Source organism: Acartia tonsa, chromosome 6 (genome assembly GCF_053477335.1).
Source record: "Acartia tonsa isolate MP-2025a chromosome 6, ASM5347733v1, whole genome shotgun sequence".
NCBI lineage: Eukaryota > Metazoa > Arthropoda > Copepoda > Calanoida > Acartiidae > Acartia > Acartia tonsa.
In genome coordinates, this window is record NC_137265.1 from 49,421,233 (window position 1) to 49,437,851 (window position 16,619).

Sequence of the window (16,619 nt, forward strand, 5' to 3'; positions counted from 1 at the left end):
TTTTAAGGAGGATTATTTTTATATAAAAAATATTTAGAATGATATGTTAGGGAGAAAGCTTTCTAACATAGAGAAACTGAAAAAGAATAAGAAGCAAGTATTTGAATGAAAAACTCGCCCTTTTCATAATTTGATAGTCTATGTTTCTTAGAGTAAACAATTTAGAGGGACATTCCAAACCAAAACAGAAAGTAACTAAAAAAGAGGAATTTTTACCCTCTGCTTATTTGACTTGATGTGTTGTAAGACATGGGAATAACATATTAAATTGACTCAAAATATACTTTCATAGGAAACAAAAAGAGGAAGAATACAACCTAAGCTTCAGAACATAGAGTATCTAAAAAAGAGGAATTCTTACCCTCTTCTTATTTGACTTAATGTGTTGGAACCCATGGACAAATATTAAAGAGTATAAAAAAACTTACAATTTCAAAGAAAAAACAAAAAGGCTCTAGCTTCTGTGTCTTCAGAACACAGAGCAACTAAAAAAGAGGAAAACTTACCCTCTTTTTATTTGACTTCATGTGTTGTAGACCATGGACAAATATGAAAGAATGACAAAAACTTACAAATTCACAGAGGAAACAAAAAGAGGTATAATACAACCTAAGCTTCTAGCTTCTGTGTCTTCAGAACATAGAGCAACTAAAAAAGAGGAATACTTACCCTCTTCTTATTTGACTTGATGTGTTGTAGTCCATGGGGTAAACAGAATGTTTGGTCCTCTTCCTCGTTTGCAATCTGAATAAAAGAATACATTACTAGGAATTTTATCGCATGATTTTAACATTAAAGTTCTAATAAAGCAAAGTTATGTGTTAAAATCAGGGAGCGGAAGGGATATGACAATGGACAATAAATTGATGTAGAATATCCCCAGTTATGGTAAAAAACAAGGATGACAACCTTCATAAGTAGCGAAGTAGTGAAGCATAAAATCTTTTATGAAGTAGACAAACGGTCAAATTGAGTTATAGAGCAGATTATCTGTTATAATAACAAACAAAAGAAAGAGAGAGGATATGCAAAAACTTAAAATCACGAAACGGATGTTTTATACTTGATTTTGCTCCATATTGATGGGAATGTTGACAAGAAGTTTCAGCTTTCTAACTATTTTGGAGCCAAGAAAATCAGTTGTAAAAAATAAAAGCGGCTAAAAGCTGCTTAAAAGCAGTCCGACAGCTAGGGATGTTTTATACTTAATTATGCTCCATATTGATGGGAATGTTGACAAGAGTTTAGCTTTCTATCTTTTAAGGGAGCCGAGAAAATCACGTTTCCCACAAAACGTTTCAGACAGACGGACATACGGAAATTTCAAATTATAGAGCAGCTTCGCTACTAAAAATTGAATTACCCCCTGCGTATTTGTGAAAAAGTATGAAAAATGCTAGTTTGTATAAACTTATCCAGATAGAATAAATGTATCTAAATATTTTAGCTAACGAATGTAATAGTTTAATTTTAGGTCTAATGAAATTCCTCAAAGAAAAAAACTGAAGGAAAGAATTTACCCGTTAAGTAACTTTTATAGAAAATATAAAAATAGTTTTGCCTTCATTTTTTTTTCTAAAAACTAATTAAGATTGATTTATTATGATATATTACATTTAATTATCCCCTATTGTTGATATTATATTGTTAAATACAGAGAGAAAGATTTAAGAAAATAGGTAAAAAATTTAGGATTGACAGAAAGTTAAGATGTCAAATTTCAAACCCCTAACTTCTTTTACAAATATGCAGCAAATATGATCAAAGAAATAAATAATATACGACAACAAAACTCATTTGACCCTCGACTGCCTGAGCTGAACAAAAACATCACAAAATCAATAAATGATCATAAAAAAGACAAGGATGACAACATCCATAAAAGCGAAGCACTGAAACGGTAGGACAAACGGACATTAACGCTTGTATAGTGTCTGATCTGAATAATCAGAATATAAAAGTATAAGAGTCAAAGCAAAATTGTAAGTAAATTTGTTGAAAAACTGCTTGATATAGGATAATGTTTAAGGACATACTTACATTTTTAGGACTTGATTATAGAGTTGCTTCGCTTATAATATTGTTCTTTGTTGTCTCAGAAATTAATATACCAAAAATCAGATCAAACGGATAAATAGTTCACATAAAAATTTGTTGTTTAAAAAGTAGAAAAATCAACATGTTTAAAATGGACGTACGGACATTCTGGTAATGATTTTAGAGTTGCTACGCTTTCTAAATAGTACCTAACTACTACAGGAATCATCATGCAAATTAAAATTTACTAATAAAAGCTATCTATCTCGGACGGACGGACGGACGTACGGACGAACGGATGGACCGACCCTAATTATAGAAAAGCTTCGCTTTTAAAAAATGGAAAGAACATCTAGAGAATTGTGCACCAGAATCGCAAATGTTGTGGAAAACCATTAAAGTAAATGAAGCTTTCCTAAAATCGACAACTAAATCGGTTTGCGTTTGAAGGATCTTAACGAACAGACAAAAACCCTCCACACTTGAGAAATTATGATTGAAAAAAATAATATTATTTGTCCTATGTTTGCTATAAGTTTATATCAATGAATAATAACAGGGAGTGTCTTAACCTCTTTTCGAGGAAGCTTTGTGTTTATCAAGTTCGAAATTAAATTCCTTATCATTATTCGAAAACTAAGCGCAAATGTCGTCTTTTTATGGCTTTCCTTTCATAATGTGGCGCGGCATGGATTGTTTGTTTATTTTTGATGCGCACGTTCTTTACTTTTGAATGAGATATGAGAGTGTGAAGATTTCGGAGAACAAAATTGGGCCTATCATTGGTCTCATAGTGTGTGAACGACCCTAGTATATCAGGGATTTGAAACCATAAGAGCTTCAGGTAGAATTTGTTAATTTGATTAAGAAGAATGGTGTATAGGACGATTATATGTAGTTTTAAAAAAAGGCTTTAGCCAGCTAAGCATGAAACTTAATTATGATTAATATATGTTTTAGTAATTTTTATGTGCATTATTGTTGCATTTAACAATGATTTATCAAACCAAATAATTTTCCTTTAAAGCCAAAGTTTCCAAAGATTTTTTACCGTAGAGAAAAATGATTTTTAAAAAGCAAATAAGATTACGTGGTTATAAATAACTGGAATTATGAACTAATTGATATTGTAATTTCAGGTCTTTGAAATAATTTCATCAATAAATCTATATTCAAACCTGCTGTTGAAACTTGATGGTTCCTGGTATTGGGGGTTTGTATGTTCGCCAACTGATCTCGTGAACTTCCCGCTAATTCGGAAGTCAAGCTCAACCAAAGTGTCATGGTTGAGACAGGGAGGGAGGGAACAATGGAGCTAAAAATTATCCTCATCCCATTAGAGTAAAACACTAGAGGGAGAAAGGGTTACATAACTGTATCTCCCCATCGCAACCACTTTGTGCAACCCTTCTATTGGTTCAAAATCAACCAATGATGTCGCTTATATTAACACAGCCAAGCAGCAGAAAATAATTTAGTAGCAGACGAAAGAGGTGTTTGAACAAGAAAGGGAGGTAGTTGTCTGTATATACATCTATACTATAGACCTGTTTTCATCCCTTCCCCCTAATTAAAAAAGTTAGCCAAGATGTTTTTTTAACCTGGAAATTTTAGAGAAGATTTTATTATCATCCCTTGTCCTTTCCGTATATGACTGAATAGTATTATTGTGTACTGAAAGTGAGTAAGTAGGGAAAAAAGAAGATATTTTGACATTTTCCTTATTTTCAACAGTTTTGCAAGCGTAGCTTCTTCATAAAAAGCATTTATCATATTCAGACTTAATAATTTTTTTTCCTTTTCTCGACATTTTCCTAGCCCTTCAAACCAAAAATTCGGCTTTATATAGAGAGAATTTGTTTGTTCTTAATGGTAATACGATATCTAATAATAGTATTAAAAGAACTAACTTCCATAAATTAAAATAAATGGTGGAATTGTTTGAATTAACCAATAAAAATTCAATAAAAGTACCCAAAGTTATTGTGCCAACAACTAAGAAAACATCATTATAAAACTTTGGGTACTAATTTGATTAAACGTTCCCTGCCTTCATAAATAGTGTTGCTGTGCTACTTATTGGCACAATTCATTGTCTTATTAGATTATGGACATAATTAAACTTGTCTGTGCACTTATCTGAATTGTCTAAAGTAAATATGTCAGATTATGGTAATAGATAATGATAAACACATTTTCACTTCCTTGGCAGTATCCCTCCAACTGCCAGTGGATTACATACAATGGTATTTATATGATTAGTATTACTTACCATAGATAGATATAGATTAGTATTACAGACATGGTATTCATATTTATATGATTAGTATTACTTACCATAGATAGATATAGATTAGTATTACATACATGGTATTCATATTCATATGATTAGTATTACTTACCATAGATAGATATAGATTAGTATTACATACATGGTATTCATATTCATATGATTAGTATTACTTACCATAGATAGATATAGATTGGTATTACATACATGGTATTCATATTCATATGATTAGTATTACTTACCATAGATAGATATAGATTAGTATTACAGACATGGTATTCATATTTATATGATTAGTATTACTTACCATAGATAGATATAGATTAGTATTACATACATGGTATTCATATTCATATGATTAGTATTACTTACCATAGATAGATATAGATTAGTATTACATACATGGTATTCATATTCATATGATTAGTATTACTTACCATAGATAGATATAGATTAGTATTACATACATGGTATTCATATTCATATGATTAGTATTACTTACCATAGATAGATATAGATTAGTGTTACAGACATGGTATTCATATTCATATGATTAGTATTACTTACCATAGATAGATATAGGTTAGTGTTACAGACATGGTATTCATATTCATATGATTAGTATTACTTACCATAGATAGATATAGATTAGTATTACATACATGGTATTCATATTCATAGGATTAGTATTACTTACCATAGATAGATATAGATTAGTATTACATACATGGTATTCATATTCATATGATTAGTATTACTTACCATAGATAGATATAGATTAGTGTTACAGACATGGTATTCATATTCATATGATTAGTATTACTTACCATAGATAGATATAGGTTAGTGTTACAGACATGGTATTCATATTCATATGATTAGTATTACTTACCATAGATAGATATAGATTAGTATTACAGACATGGTATTCATATTCATATGATTAGTATTACTTACCATAGATAGATATAGATTAGTATTACAGACATGGTATTCATATTCATATGATTAGTATTACTTACCATAGATAGATATAGGTTAGTGTTACAGACATGGTATTCATATTCATATGATTAGTATTACTTACCATAGATAGATATAGGTTAGTGTTACAGACATGGTATTCATATTCATATGATTAGTATTACTTACCATAGATAGATATAGATTAGTGTTACAGACATGGCACTCATATTCATCATCTTCTTCCCCATCCTCTCTCTCCAATTTTAGCCTCTCCAGCTTCTAAAATTTTAAAATTGAAAGTTTTTTTTTGTCTGAACCGATTGGGTTCTCTGCTGCACATGTGATCTGTGATTGTTTTAGGCTATTTTTTAGACCCTCTCTACCCCTTTGAATATAGGGGTATAGTCCCTTTCGTGACATCGCTCCTTATGGGGCGATTCTTCGTATTTTTAACAGTAGGTTTTCTCCTATTTCTAGCCCCTGCGGGGGGCTCTAACCCTGCGGGGCCAATTACCTAACCCTGTGGGGCAATCACCTAACCCAATATAACCTAACCTAACCTAAAATAACCTATAAAAAGCCATTTTAAAAATACGACAAATCGCCCCTTATGGAGCGATGTCACGAAAGGGACTATTCCCGAATATAGATACCCTAGATGCTAGTGACTTAGCCGCAAGTATATACCAATGTAGTTAAATGTAAGTGTATGGTAGTTTGTTTCTAAACGGGTGGACCAATAAGACTTAAATTTTTAGGGAAGACTGGTATAGGTCTAAGACAGACTAGTGAAAATGAGGTTAAGTCTTAACCCCCCCCCCCAAAAAAAAAAAAAAAGGTTTTTCATTTTTTCTATAAAACAAAAATCAAATATCAAAGCTATCAGTGAAAATTACATTATTTTATCTTAGAAAAGAGGGCCATTTTTCACGTATTTTCTGTAAAGTTAAGTTGTAATTTAGTGTTTAGTCAACTGCGCTTATTAAGTCAAACTGTTCTTAATTGTGACGAAATATATATAAAATGTTCATAATTAAGAACAGTCTGACTTAATATGCGCACTTGACTAAACGCCAACACAAAACTTTCCGGAAAATACGCGAAAAATTAGCCCTTTTTTTAAAATAATCAATTTCTTTAGGTAAACAAATTTAAAAAATAAAACTCACCTTTATTCCTGCAGCCGTTATTTTATCTCTCCATGATAGTTCTCTTATGTTCATTATCTCAAGCTGAAAAAAATGTATTTTTAAAATTTGCCAGTAAACAAGAAATTTAATTTACTATTAATGTTTTTGTTTAAAGGTAAAAAAATCTCCGTCCATTTTGGTAAATTTTCTACTTTTAACTAAATGGGTTCTACTTTTTTATCCAAATGTTGTTAGTTTTTTGTTGCTGCGCTTGATATCACAATAAATATATGTTTAATAGATTAATTACCCTAGACACTATTACCCAACTAACTTTTACCGTAAATGACGAAATTTTTGATTGAATTATATTTCTATAAACAATGGAGTAAAACACTAGAGGGGGAGGGGGCGGGGTTAAATAACTGTATCTTCCCATCGCAGTGTCCTTGTGAAGACACTCAATTGGGTCATTAAAAATCAACCAATGGTGAAGCCAAGTAGCAGAAAACAATTTGCTAGCAGACTAAAAAGGTCATTGAAAAGGGGAGGGAGGTAGTTATCTGTATAAACATCTATATAGATCTGTTCTCCAAACAAAGCTTTAATTAACCAATAATGTGATTTATCATCTAGTCTTTCTATATTTATTGTACAAATACTGTAAAACGTGAGGCAATTAATGTTGAATTCCTACAGTACATGCCAAACTCAATTATTGGATATTTTTCTTCCGATCATATCAGTATAATAATATATTAAATATTTTGGATCTACTGCAGTTCACGGTAAAATATTGCTGGTAACGATTATTGCCAAAAATCTATGAATTTTAAAGGCTACTAGCTGCCAAACGGCTGAACGTACAGATCATACCCGCACACCATTTTAAGCGGTATAAGAAGGCCTACAAATAATCTGGAATAGACAAGTTCCAATGATGCACAGGGAAAGCTTCACTTAAGAAAAAACGCGTAAAATAGGCCTTTTTCGCGCATTTTTCTCCACTACGAGATAATTATGCATAATTGATTTATGGCTATTCCAGATTATTTGTAGGCCTTCTTATGCCGCTTAAAACAGTGTGCGGGCATGATCTGTACGTTCAGCCGCTTGGCAGCTAGCAGCCTTTGAAATTCATAGATTTATGGCAATATTCGTTACCAGCAATATTTTACCGTGAACTGCAGTAGATCCAATATTTTAAATAAATACAGGGATAGTTTAAAATAACAAATAAATTCAATTAAAATCTATGACAAGACATTTATCTTAAGTAGCCCGAGAAGAGATTAGAATTTCTCTATACTAAAATAATAGTAAAAAAACTGACAAATCTTGATAAAAAATTAGGGATGGCAATCCGTTAAATTTTTGGACCGAATTTGGATTCCAAAATTGGCTAAAAATTGGGCGGATTCAGGATACCGGAATCGGATTGCCAACCCTAAAAAACATTTTAGACATATATCTATAATAACAACCTAGAAAATCGGATTTTATCTCCCCTAAAGAATAATGGACGGACAGACAGAGTAAGTTAGATACTACTATATGTTTAATTGTCATTGAAATCACATATTTTTAACTTTTTAACTAGATCATCTCTCAATTCATTGCCATGTACAATTATGCTTTTGAGACAAAGGTCATACAATCAAATAGTTGATATTCCTAATATGTTACTCTAAAATAAACCAATGCATTTATTTATATTTATTCGTTTCCGCGCTCTCGAGGCTAGAGTGGTCAAAAAAAGTATTTAAAATGTAATTCAATGTGAGATAAATATTTATAGTCAAACAATTTCAATACACGTGGTTCAATATTGAAAAAAGATATGGTCGGTCACGTTGCTGTAAAGAAAAATAAATGGGAATATTTCATTATTTTGTCAGTAAACCACATATGGCCACCTTTACCTTAATATTTTTAAAAGTAAAGCTTTTCTATATTTAGGGTCGGTCCATACGTTCGTCTGTACGTAACGGTTAGCTCTTTTCGTTATTTTAAACCGGTTAGAATTGTCCTACCGATTTCAAACTTTACATGATGATTTCTATAACAAATAGTTACGACTTAGAAAGAGTATCAACTCTATAATCTACAAAACATGCTGAATTTTTACTTTATGACAACAAATTATTGTTGTTAAAATTATCTGATTCATCTGATTTTTTTAAATACTGATTCTTATTACAACAAGGTACCATCTTATAAACGAAGCATCTCTAAAATCAAGTCCTAAATATGCAAATATGTCCTTAAACAGTATCATGTATATAATCAGTTTTAACACATTTGCGTAAACCTGGTGTATAGGCTTTATCGTTGGACTGAGAGGATATGTTATTTCACAAAAAAAAAGTTTCCTTTTCGAACGTAGTTTTCCTATTTTTAAAATTTTTTTGGTGGCCTCCAGGTTGTCTCTGGACAGGTAAAATTTTTTTTTTGAAGAGATAGAAGTCAGGTTATAAAACAAAATATGCAACTTTTTGAATGTTATTTACATATTTGAAGATAAAATATGCATATTTTGTTTTATAAGTTGAACTCTAACTCTTGAAAAAAAAAATTCATCTTTTCCTGTCCAGAGACAACCTGGAGGCCTGCATTACCTGAACCTGGAGGCCAAATCCAAAATTTTTATAAAAATAGGAAAACTACATCCAAAATGAAACTTTTTTGTAAAATAATCTATCTTCTCACTCCAAAGACAAAGCCTATAATCACTGTTTACGCAAGTGTCAAAACCGCTGTTCCCTTTGGTTCTTATTTTTTTTACAATATTTAACCTAACCTTTATTGTGATATCTTTCAATAGACTAATGGCAGAGCTCCTTGTACATAATTTGAGGTCAGATAGTTAATTTTACTTTCAACACGCGTCAAGTGTGTATTTGGCATATTTCTGGTAATAAGTTTCCTGTCCTATACTATAATTCAACATAATTATCTTTTCATGTCCTATCACTTCTGCATATTATCATAATCAAAAAATTATCATTTTTACAAAAAAAAATACCTATTAAATAAAAGAATAAAGGGGGCACGAGCTATATGTAACTCGACCCACGGGGTGGGAACCCTGTGCCAATTTTCAATGGATTTCCTTAATATAAGCCAATAGCATCGGAAATAATAACACTGCCAAGTCGCTACAAAAGAGCAGAAGGCAATTTGCTAGCAGACAAAAAAGGTCCCAACCACTTGGGTCAGTTAGGTTATACATGCTTATACATTAATTGAAAAAAAGTGTCGTTTTTAAATTAGAAGGAGCGTTTCAAGAACATTGTAAATGGAATAGAAATAAAAAGTTTTGCTGTAGTAATATTTTTAAAAATTTTGTTATGTGATAAAAAATGCGGTATTGAAAGCACACCTTGTCTTTTCAGGTCTGCACGTCATCAATTATATTCCATATGTACTAACAGGTCAATTGGATACCTGTCAAGAGAAGACCGTACGTCAATCCGTCACATCAAGAACATCCAAGCTTTTTTTAAAAAAAATTTGGGCGGGGGGTTAAAATTGTAAATAAAATTTTTTTTTTTTTTTTTGGGGGGGGGGTAATCTTTATATCATAGAGGCAAGGATGTTCAAGCTTTTTAATTTTAATTTTTTTTTTTGGGGGGGGGGTAATCACCCCTTTACTTCCCCCCCCCTGGACGTCCCTGCGTCACATTAAGTTTCGACTGTGATTTGTTTACTTTTTCATATCAATATAATAAGTTCAATGGTTGTAGGTAAGAATATACAATCTTATTAACATATTTATAAACATTCACTAAAACAAGGATGACAACATCCATAAAAGCGAAGCACTGAAACGGTAGGACAAACTGACATTAACACTTGTATAGTGTCAGAACTGAATAATCACAATATAGATGTATAAGAGTCGAAGCAAAATTGTAAGTAAATTTGTTGAAAAATTGCTTGATACAGGATAAAGTTTATGGACATACTTACATTTATAGGACTTAATTATAGAGTTGCTTATAACATTATACATTGGGCGTTGCTACAAAAGACCAACTCTACAAAAGACCAACGCCTACAAAAGACCAACTCTACAAAAGACCAACGCCTACAAAAGACCAACTCTACAAAAAAAGAAAAACAATAAAACAAAATAGAAAATAAGCCATTAATCATTAAATTCTGATAACTGTAAGTGGGGTAAAATTGCTTTCAAAAAAGTTCTCATAAAAAAAAACACACTGTATAATTAAGGAAAGTCCCAAAATGAAATCTGTAAAAGTTACCAAGTTCGGTTATGTTAAAAAAGTGTTCCTAAAAAAATCAGGTTGATATCTTTAAAAATAAGGTCAGAACTCATATTTTTAGTGTTTTTGGGGGTCTTTTGCTCCACAAGGCCCTAGAAGGAAAGTCCCAAAATAAAATCTGTAATGGTTCGTTGATTCGGTTATGTTAAAAAAGTATTATAAAAAAAATCAGGTTGATATCTTTAAAAATAAGCTCAGAACTCATATTTTTAGTGTTTTGGGGGGTCTTTTGCTCCACAAGCCCCTAGAAGGAAAGTGCCGAAATTCAATTTTCAAAGAAATACGTGTATATCCAGTCATATAGGAGAGCCTACAAAAAGAATTAGGTTGATAACTTTAAAAACAAGCCCACACGGCCCTCCCAAACTTTGATACATTTCCTATAAGTGTACAAACTCCCCCCCCCCCCCTTAGGAAAATATTTGAAATCTTTCTTTGAAGAATATTGATATTGAGAACGTAGGAATGTGTGAAAACCAATCTTTATTTTGATTTTCTGACCAAAAATGTGGTTAAATTGTACCTTCACTATGTTACAATTAAAGGATTGTTCATTCATCTATATTTATCATAAAAACAATCGGATCATGGAAAGAAAACGAAGTAGCGAGTTTCGTTGTATTTAATTTCATAGCAGCTTTTGATAGGTTACTTTAGGTTAGGTTAGGTAAATGTTAATGATTGTCCCGCAGGGTTAAGAACTAGGCACCGCAGGGTCAGAGCCCCCACAGGTTCTAGAAATAGGAGAAAAGCTACTATGAAAATACGACGAAACCTGCTACTTCATTTTCTTTCCATGATCCAAACAATCTATTATAATTAAATCAGTGAGATGTATGTCTGTATGTCTGTCTGTATGCGTGTGTCATAACATTTCTGAGAAAAAGGTCACAAGAAAAATAAGGTAATATTTTCCTCAATTATTCAGAGGCTAATCTGAATAAATAACTTTTACCACCAAAGCTACTCTATAATTAATAATTTAGTAATACAAGGACATTATATATATTTTAAAGGGGGGGGGGGGGGAGTTAATGCAACCATCTCTTAATCAATGAGAAAATGGCACTTAGAATTCAAATTTCTGTCTGAAATTTTGCATGAGTAATCCTCGGTTGGTCTATTTTCCCTAAATCGAACAAAAAGTTGGAAAAGTTTTAAAAAGTTGATTCCTACGTAATTAATGATGAATTTGCCCTGAAAAAAACAAAAAACGGCTAAACGGCTGAGCCGCCAGCCGTTACTTTTCCAACTTTTTGTTCGATTTAGGGAAAATAAACCTACCAAGGATTACTAATGCAAAATTTCAGATCGAAATTCGAATTCTAAGTACCATTTACTTATTGATTACGACATGGCTATATAACTTGGGTACCAGTGTAATTTTATAGTCCAATGTCCTCTATCTTCCTAGTACACTTTTTGTCTAAGTTTCGCAACCATTGAACATTATCAATCATTTTTTTTCTTCTCTTAGAAGTATATTTTTTCCTTCATAAAAAGCGTAAAAAAGGTATAATCCTAATTGAAAATATTCTTTAGTACTGTATATAATGGTTATTTCTCGCATCGTAAACCCCGAACCACTTCATTATGCAATATACATTTTCCTGGATATTTTGTCTACGGTAGTCCATAAGTGTACAGCTTTACAGTACATTGTTTCTATTTGTTAAAGCAACACGTATGATAAAAGAAAAAGATTCTTTTTAAATAAAATGCTTATATTTCAATCAAAATCTATATTTTTTTATTTTTTACCGATCCACGTCATTATGCAAATCAAAAGAAAATCAATGAGAAAATGTTTGTTTTGCACTTTTCTCCAATTTTAAAAAATGATTCTGATAAAATAGCAATATTTTAAGGGATTTATGCATTAATTATAATGAAAAACAGTTTAAGGTAGATTTTAATGATTTTTCTAAATAAGAAATAATTGAAAAAAAGAAATTCTATCCTTATTACTTTAGAGGACAGCTGCTGATCCCCAGTCTTATGAATGAAGCTAAATACATGTTAAAGATAAAAATTACCCTGAAAAGTATACAAAAATGTTTTTTGATGTGTTAAAAAAATCCTTTTTAAAATCTTGATTTTGAGGATGATGGCCTTTAAGATGCTCTTACTGGTGGTGAAGGTGAGCTAAATGTTATCTAAGTACATGACCATTACAACAACTTGTCTATTAACCTATGTACCATTTTTTGTAGACATAGCAGCCTCCAGTGGAGCCTCTCGACATGAAATATAACCATTATCTAAAAACTACATTATTTACTTTATGAATTTTAGTAATTAAAATTGCAATTTTTTTCTTTTTTAATATTGCTTGGCTGGAGGCTGCTATGACTACAAAAATTAGACCATAGTTCAATATATAAGTTTTCTTCAGGGGCATGCACTTTGATAACATTTAGCTCACCATCACCACCAGTAAGAGCATCTTAAAGGCCATCATCCTCAAAATCAAGATTTTAAAATGGATTTTTTTAACACATCAAAAAACATTTTTGTATACTTTTCAGGCAAATTTATATTTTTTACATGTATTTAGCTTCATCCATAAGACTGGGGGTCGGCAGCTGTCCTCTAAAGTGATAGGGATAGAATTTCTTTTTTTCAATTATTTCTTATTTAGAAAAATCAATAAAATCTACCTTAAACTGTTTTTCATTATAATTAATGCATAAATCCCTTAAAAAATTGTTATTTTATCAGAATTATTTTTTAAAAGTGGAGAAAAGGGCAAAACAAACGTTTTCTCATTGATTTTCTTTTGATTTGCATAATGAAGTGGATCGGTAAAAAATAAAAAAATATAGATTTTGATTGAAATATAAGCATTTTACTTTAAACAGAATCTTTTTCTTTTATCATACGTGTTGCTTTAACAAATAGAAACAATGTACTGTAAAGCTATACACTTATGGTCTACCGTAGACAAAATATCCAGGAAAATGTAGATTGCATAATGAAGTGGTTCGGGGTTTATTATAAACAGCTTTCCGCGGATATAGAATGTACAATTATAAGATTAATCTAATGATTGTAGATTTTTATATTCGTAGAAAACTGTATATAATACGATGCTAGACATAGTTTTTTCGTATGGATGAGAACCAGTTCTAATCCACCGGATTAGAATCGGTTTCGAATGAATACGAGGAATATTTTTCTTTCATGGCTATTCTTTCATGAAATTATTAAATATTTACCAAAATATCCATTCTGTATAATATAATTATAAGTGGAAGAGTTACATTACTGGGTTGTAACAACAAAAAATATATGTTATAGATGAGAAGTTTTAATATATAAAGGGATAGTTGCATGAAGTGCATTTCAGAAAAATGATTTCAAGCAGAAATTAAAAGTATATAATTATGTATTACAATAAATAACAAACAATTAGACATCACAAAATTAGTCGTTGTTCTGTTTTGTGAAAATAAGCCAGCTATATACATTGTATATATCACAAGAATACGATTTTCAAGTCTTGATACTATCAAAACTACATGGTAGAAAATTGAAATTCTTTCAAATATATGTCCTATAGATTCCATATCAAGACTTGAAAATTGTATTCTTGTGATATATGCACTTTATATAGCTAGATTATTTTCACAAGAACAGCATGACGACTAATTAAGTGATGTCTAATTGTTTGTTATTTATTGTAATACAAAATTATATGTATTTGATAGTATATTTGTAACTTGCTTAAAATAAGTTTTTGAAATGCACTTCATGCAACTACCCCTTTGGGTACAAGTATTATTACAGTCTAATGTCCGCTTTATCCTTTCCTAAATAATTGAAGGGCGACGGTTTAATAGGCTTTAAACATAAAATGATGTGGGCTTACCTTATTTTTAACATTCAGTAGGATGCTTTTAGTGGCTCCTTTGAACTTGGCCACAGAAATCAACATCTTTTCTGGCGGAAACATCATAGGTTCCATAGAATCACGAATATCCTGCAAAAAAAATGTTGTTTCAATAGGTATTTGTAAAGGTTCCAGGACAAACGCATGAGTAAGTCCCAAACGACGGAGTAGACAAACGCAGGAGTGTTAAAATCATTAATTTGGTTAAGTATTTCTATACAGTTTAGGTTAGGTTACTGTACAAATAAGCAACCCGCAGGGGTTAGGTTTTTAAAAAACCTATAAGATGGTCTAAAATATGTTAGGTTAGGTAAAGTGTCCACTCCGAAGTTTGGGACTCCTGCGTTTGTCTTAGAACCTTTGTAAAGAGATGAAATAAGAGTATTCGTTGAGTTGTATTAATGTTGTGTTATAATGTACTAGCGGCTGCATCCCTAGGGCATCTTAGGCTAAACACCTATGAATAAGAAGCTTCCCAATAAAGGAGAATTCAATCATTTCAGTGGGTAGTTATTGAAACCAAAGCTTCCGACAAAAACAACCTTACTACTTTAAAATAGTAGGAAAAGGATGAGCTACAACTGTAGGACATAAAAAGAAAGTTTTTTTTTGTAGAGTTTGGGCGGATACTTTTTTGGCCGGATATCTGGCCAACGTTCGATATCCGGCAAATTACTGGATATCCGGCATTATAAATTAGCCTGTATCCGGATAGTTTCAATATCCGGTATCCGGCCGGATTTGGAAAATTGCCGGATATCCGGCCCAACCCTAATTTTTGGTATAATCAAATCATAAGAAAATTCAACATCAGATGTTAACTGGGGCATACTATACTGACTATTATCTACCCATGACCGAAATTCAAACTTAATAGAACCTTATGAAAAAAATCAATAAATTAAGATAAAATAAAGACATTTTGACTGACGGAAAATTATGTTAGCATTACCTGAAAAACTACATCAATTTCCTGTAGCCAATCACTGGTGGCGAAATACACAGATTCAGAAACACTATATCCAGTGCTAATAGAGCTGGTGTAGGATCTAAAAAAAGATAAACAATATAAAAGTCTTCCAGAAAAACTTTGGCTTTTGAATTTATAAGCCAACTATTCCTTCATTTTTTCTATTACTTTAAGCCTTAAAAATTTTAAAAAATTAATTTAAAAATTGGTTAGTTATGAAAAATTCCATCCTCTTGCTCGGTAGACCATTTTAAATCATGGTTTAACTTTAAAGGTCATTGGGATTATGTCTTTGGTAAAAAGATTTAAATTATTGCCTATTACACAACTGTGCGAGTATACTTACTTTGGAAATATAAGAATGAATTGTCCTGGGTGTTGCACTGTCCTTGCGACCGACACTCCATGTTTGACCAGCAGCGACGGAGAGACCATAGTTGTATCACTTGGTAACCAGATCTTACCTACAATATTTTGAAAACTACATGGTATAAAAGGATAATAGTTATTTCTCGCATCGTATTATAAACAGCTTTCTGCGGATATAAAATGTACAATTATAAGATTAAATCCAGTTTTTTAGCCCCGAGATGCCGAATTATACATTTTTTATATTCGTATTGATGAGAACCGGTTATAATCCACTGGTTTCGAATGAATACGAGAAAATAGATGATACTACATATGGTTATTCTAACTTTACAGAAAAATAAAAGCATTCTATCAAGCTTAGCTTCCATTACTAATTCAGTAGGTATGTAAATCTTTCTGTAAATCTGAGAAATATTTAAAAATTTTTTTTAAAATAAGGCAAAGCAGCTTCATGGCATACCTAGTAAATTACACGAATTAATTTTTGGTTCTACAAAGCTTAACCATCGATATTCTGCAGGCTTTTTGTATTACTTAATTTAACCCACTCACTCTTAACAGAATATAGCCATTACTATGATATTTCTGCATTCGTGTTGGGAAGTCAATGAACATAATAAGATATATTAATGAAAGATTATTGTTGACAGTAATGGATTAAACTTAGCATTTT

General features: G+C 31.3%; 1 protein-coding gene across 1 annotated transcript in view; it reads right to left on the minus strand.

Annotated features, from left to right (window-relative positions):
- Positions 1 to 16,619, minus strand: part of Jarid2 (Jumonji, AT rich interactive domain 2) — a 69,954-nt gene that overhangs the window by 17,510 nt on the left and 35,825 nt on the right. Inside the window, exons 36-41 of the mRNA XM_080165182.1 lie at positions 15,921 to 16,038; positions 15,557 to 15,653; positions 14,584 to 14,694; positions 6,463 to 6,525; positions 5,480 to 5,572; positions 670 to 744 (exon numbers count right to left, since the gene is read on the minus strand). Coding sequence (XP_080021308.1) covers positions 670 to 744; positions 5,480 to 5,572; positions 6,463 to 6,525; positions 14,584 to 14,694; positions 15,557 to 15,653; positions 15,921 to 16,038 — 557 coding nt within the window. The remainder of the gene's footprint in view (positions 1 to 669; positions 745 to 5,479; positions 5,573 to 6,462; positions 6,526 to 14,583; positions 14,695 to 15,556; positions 15,654 to 15,920; positions 16,039 to 16,619) is intronic.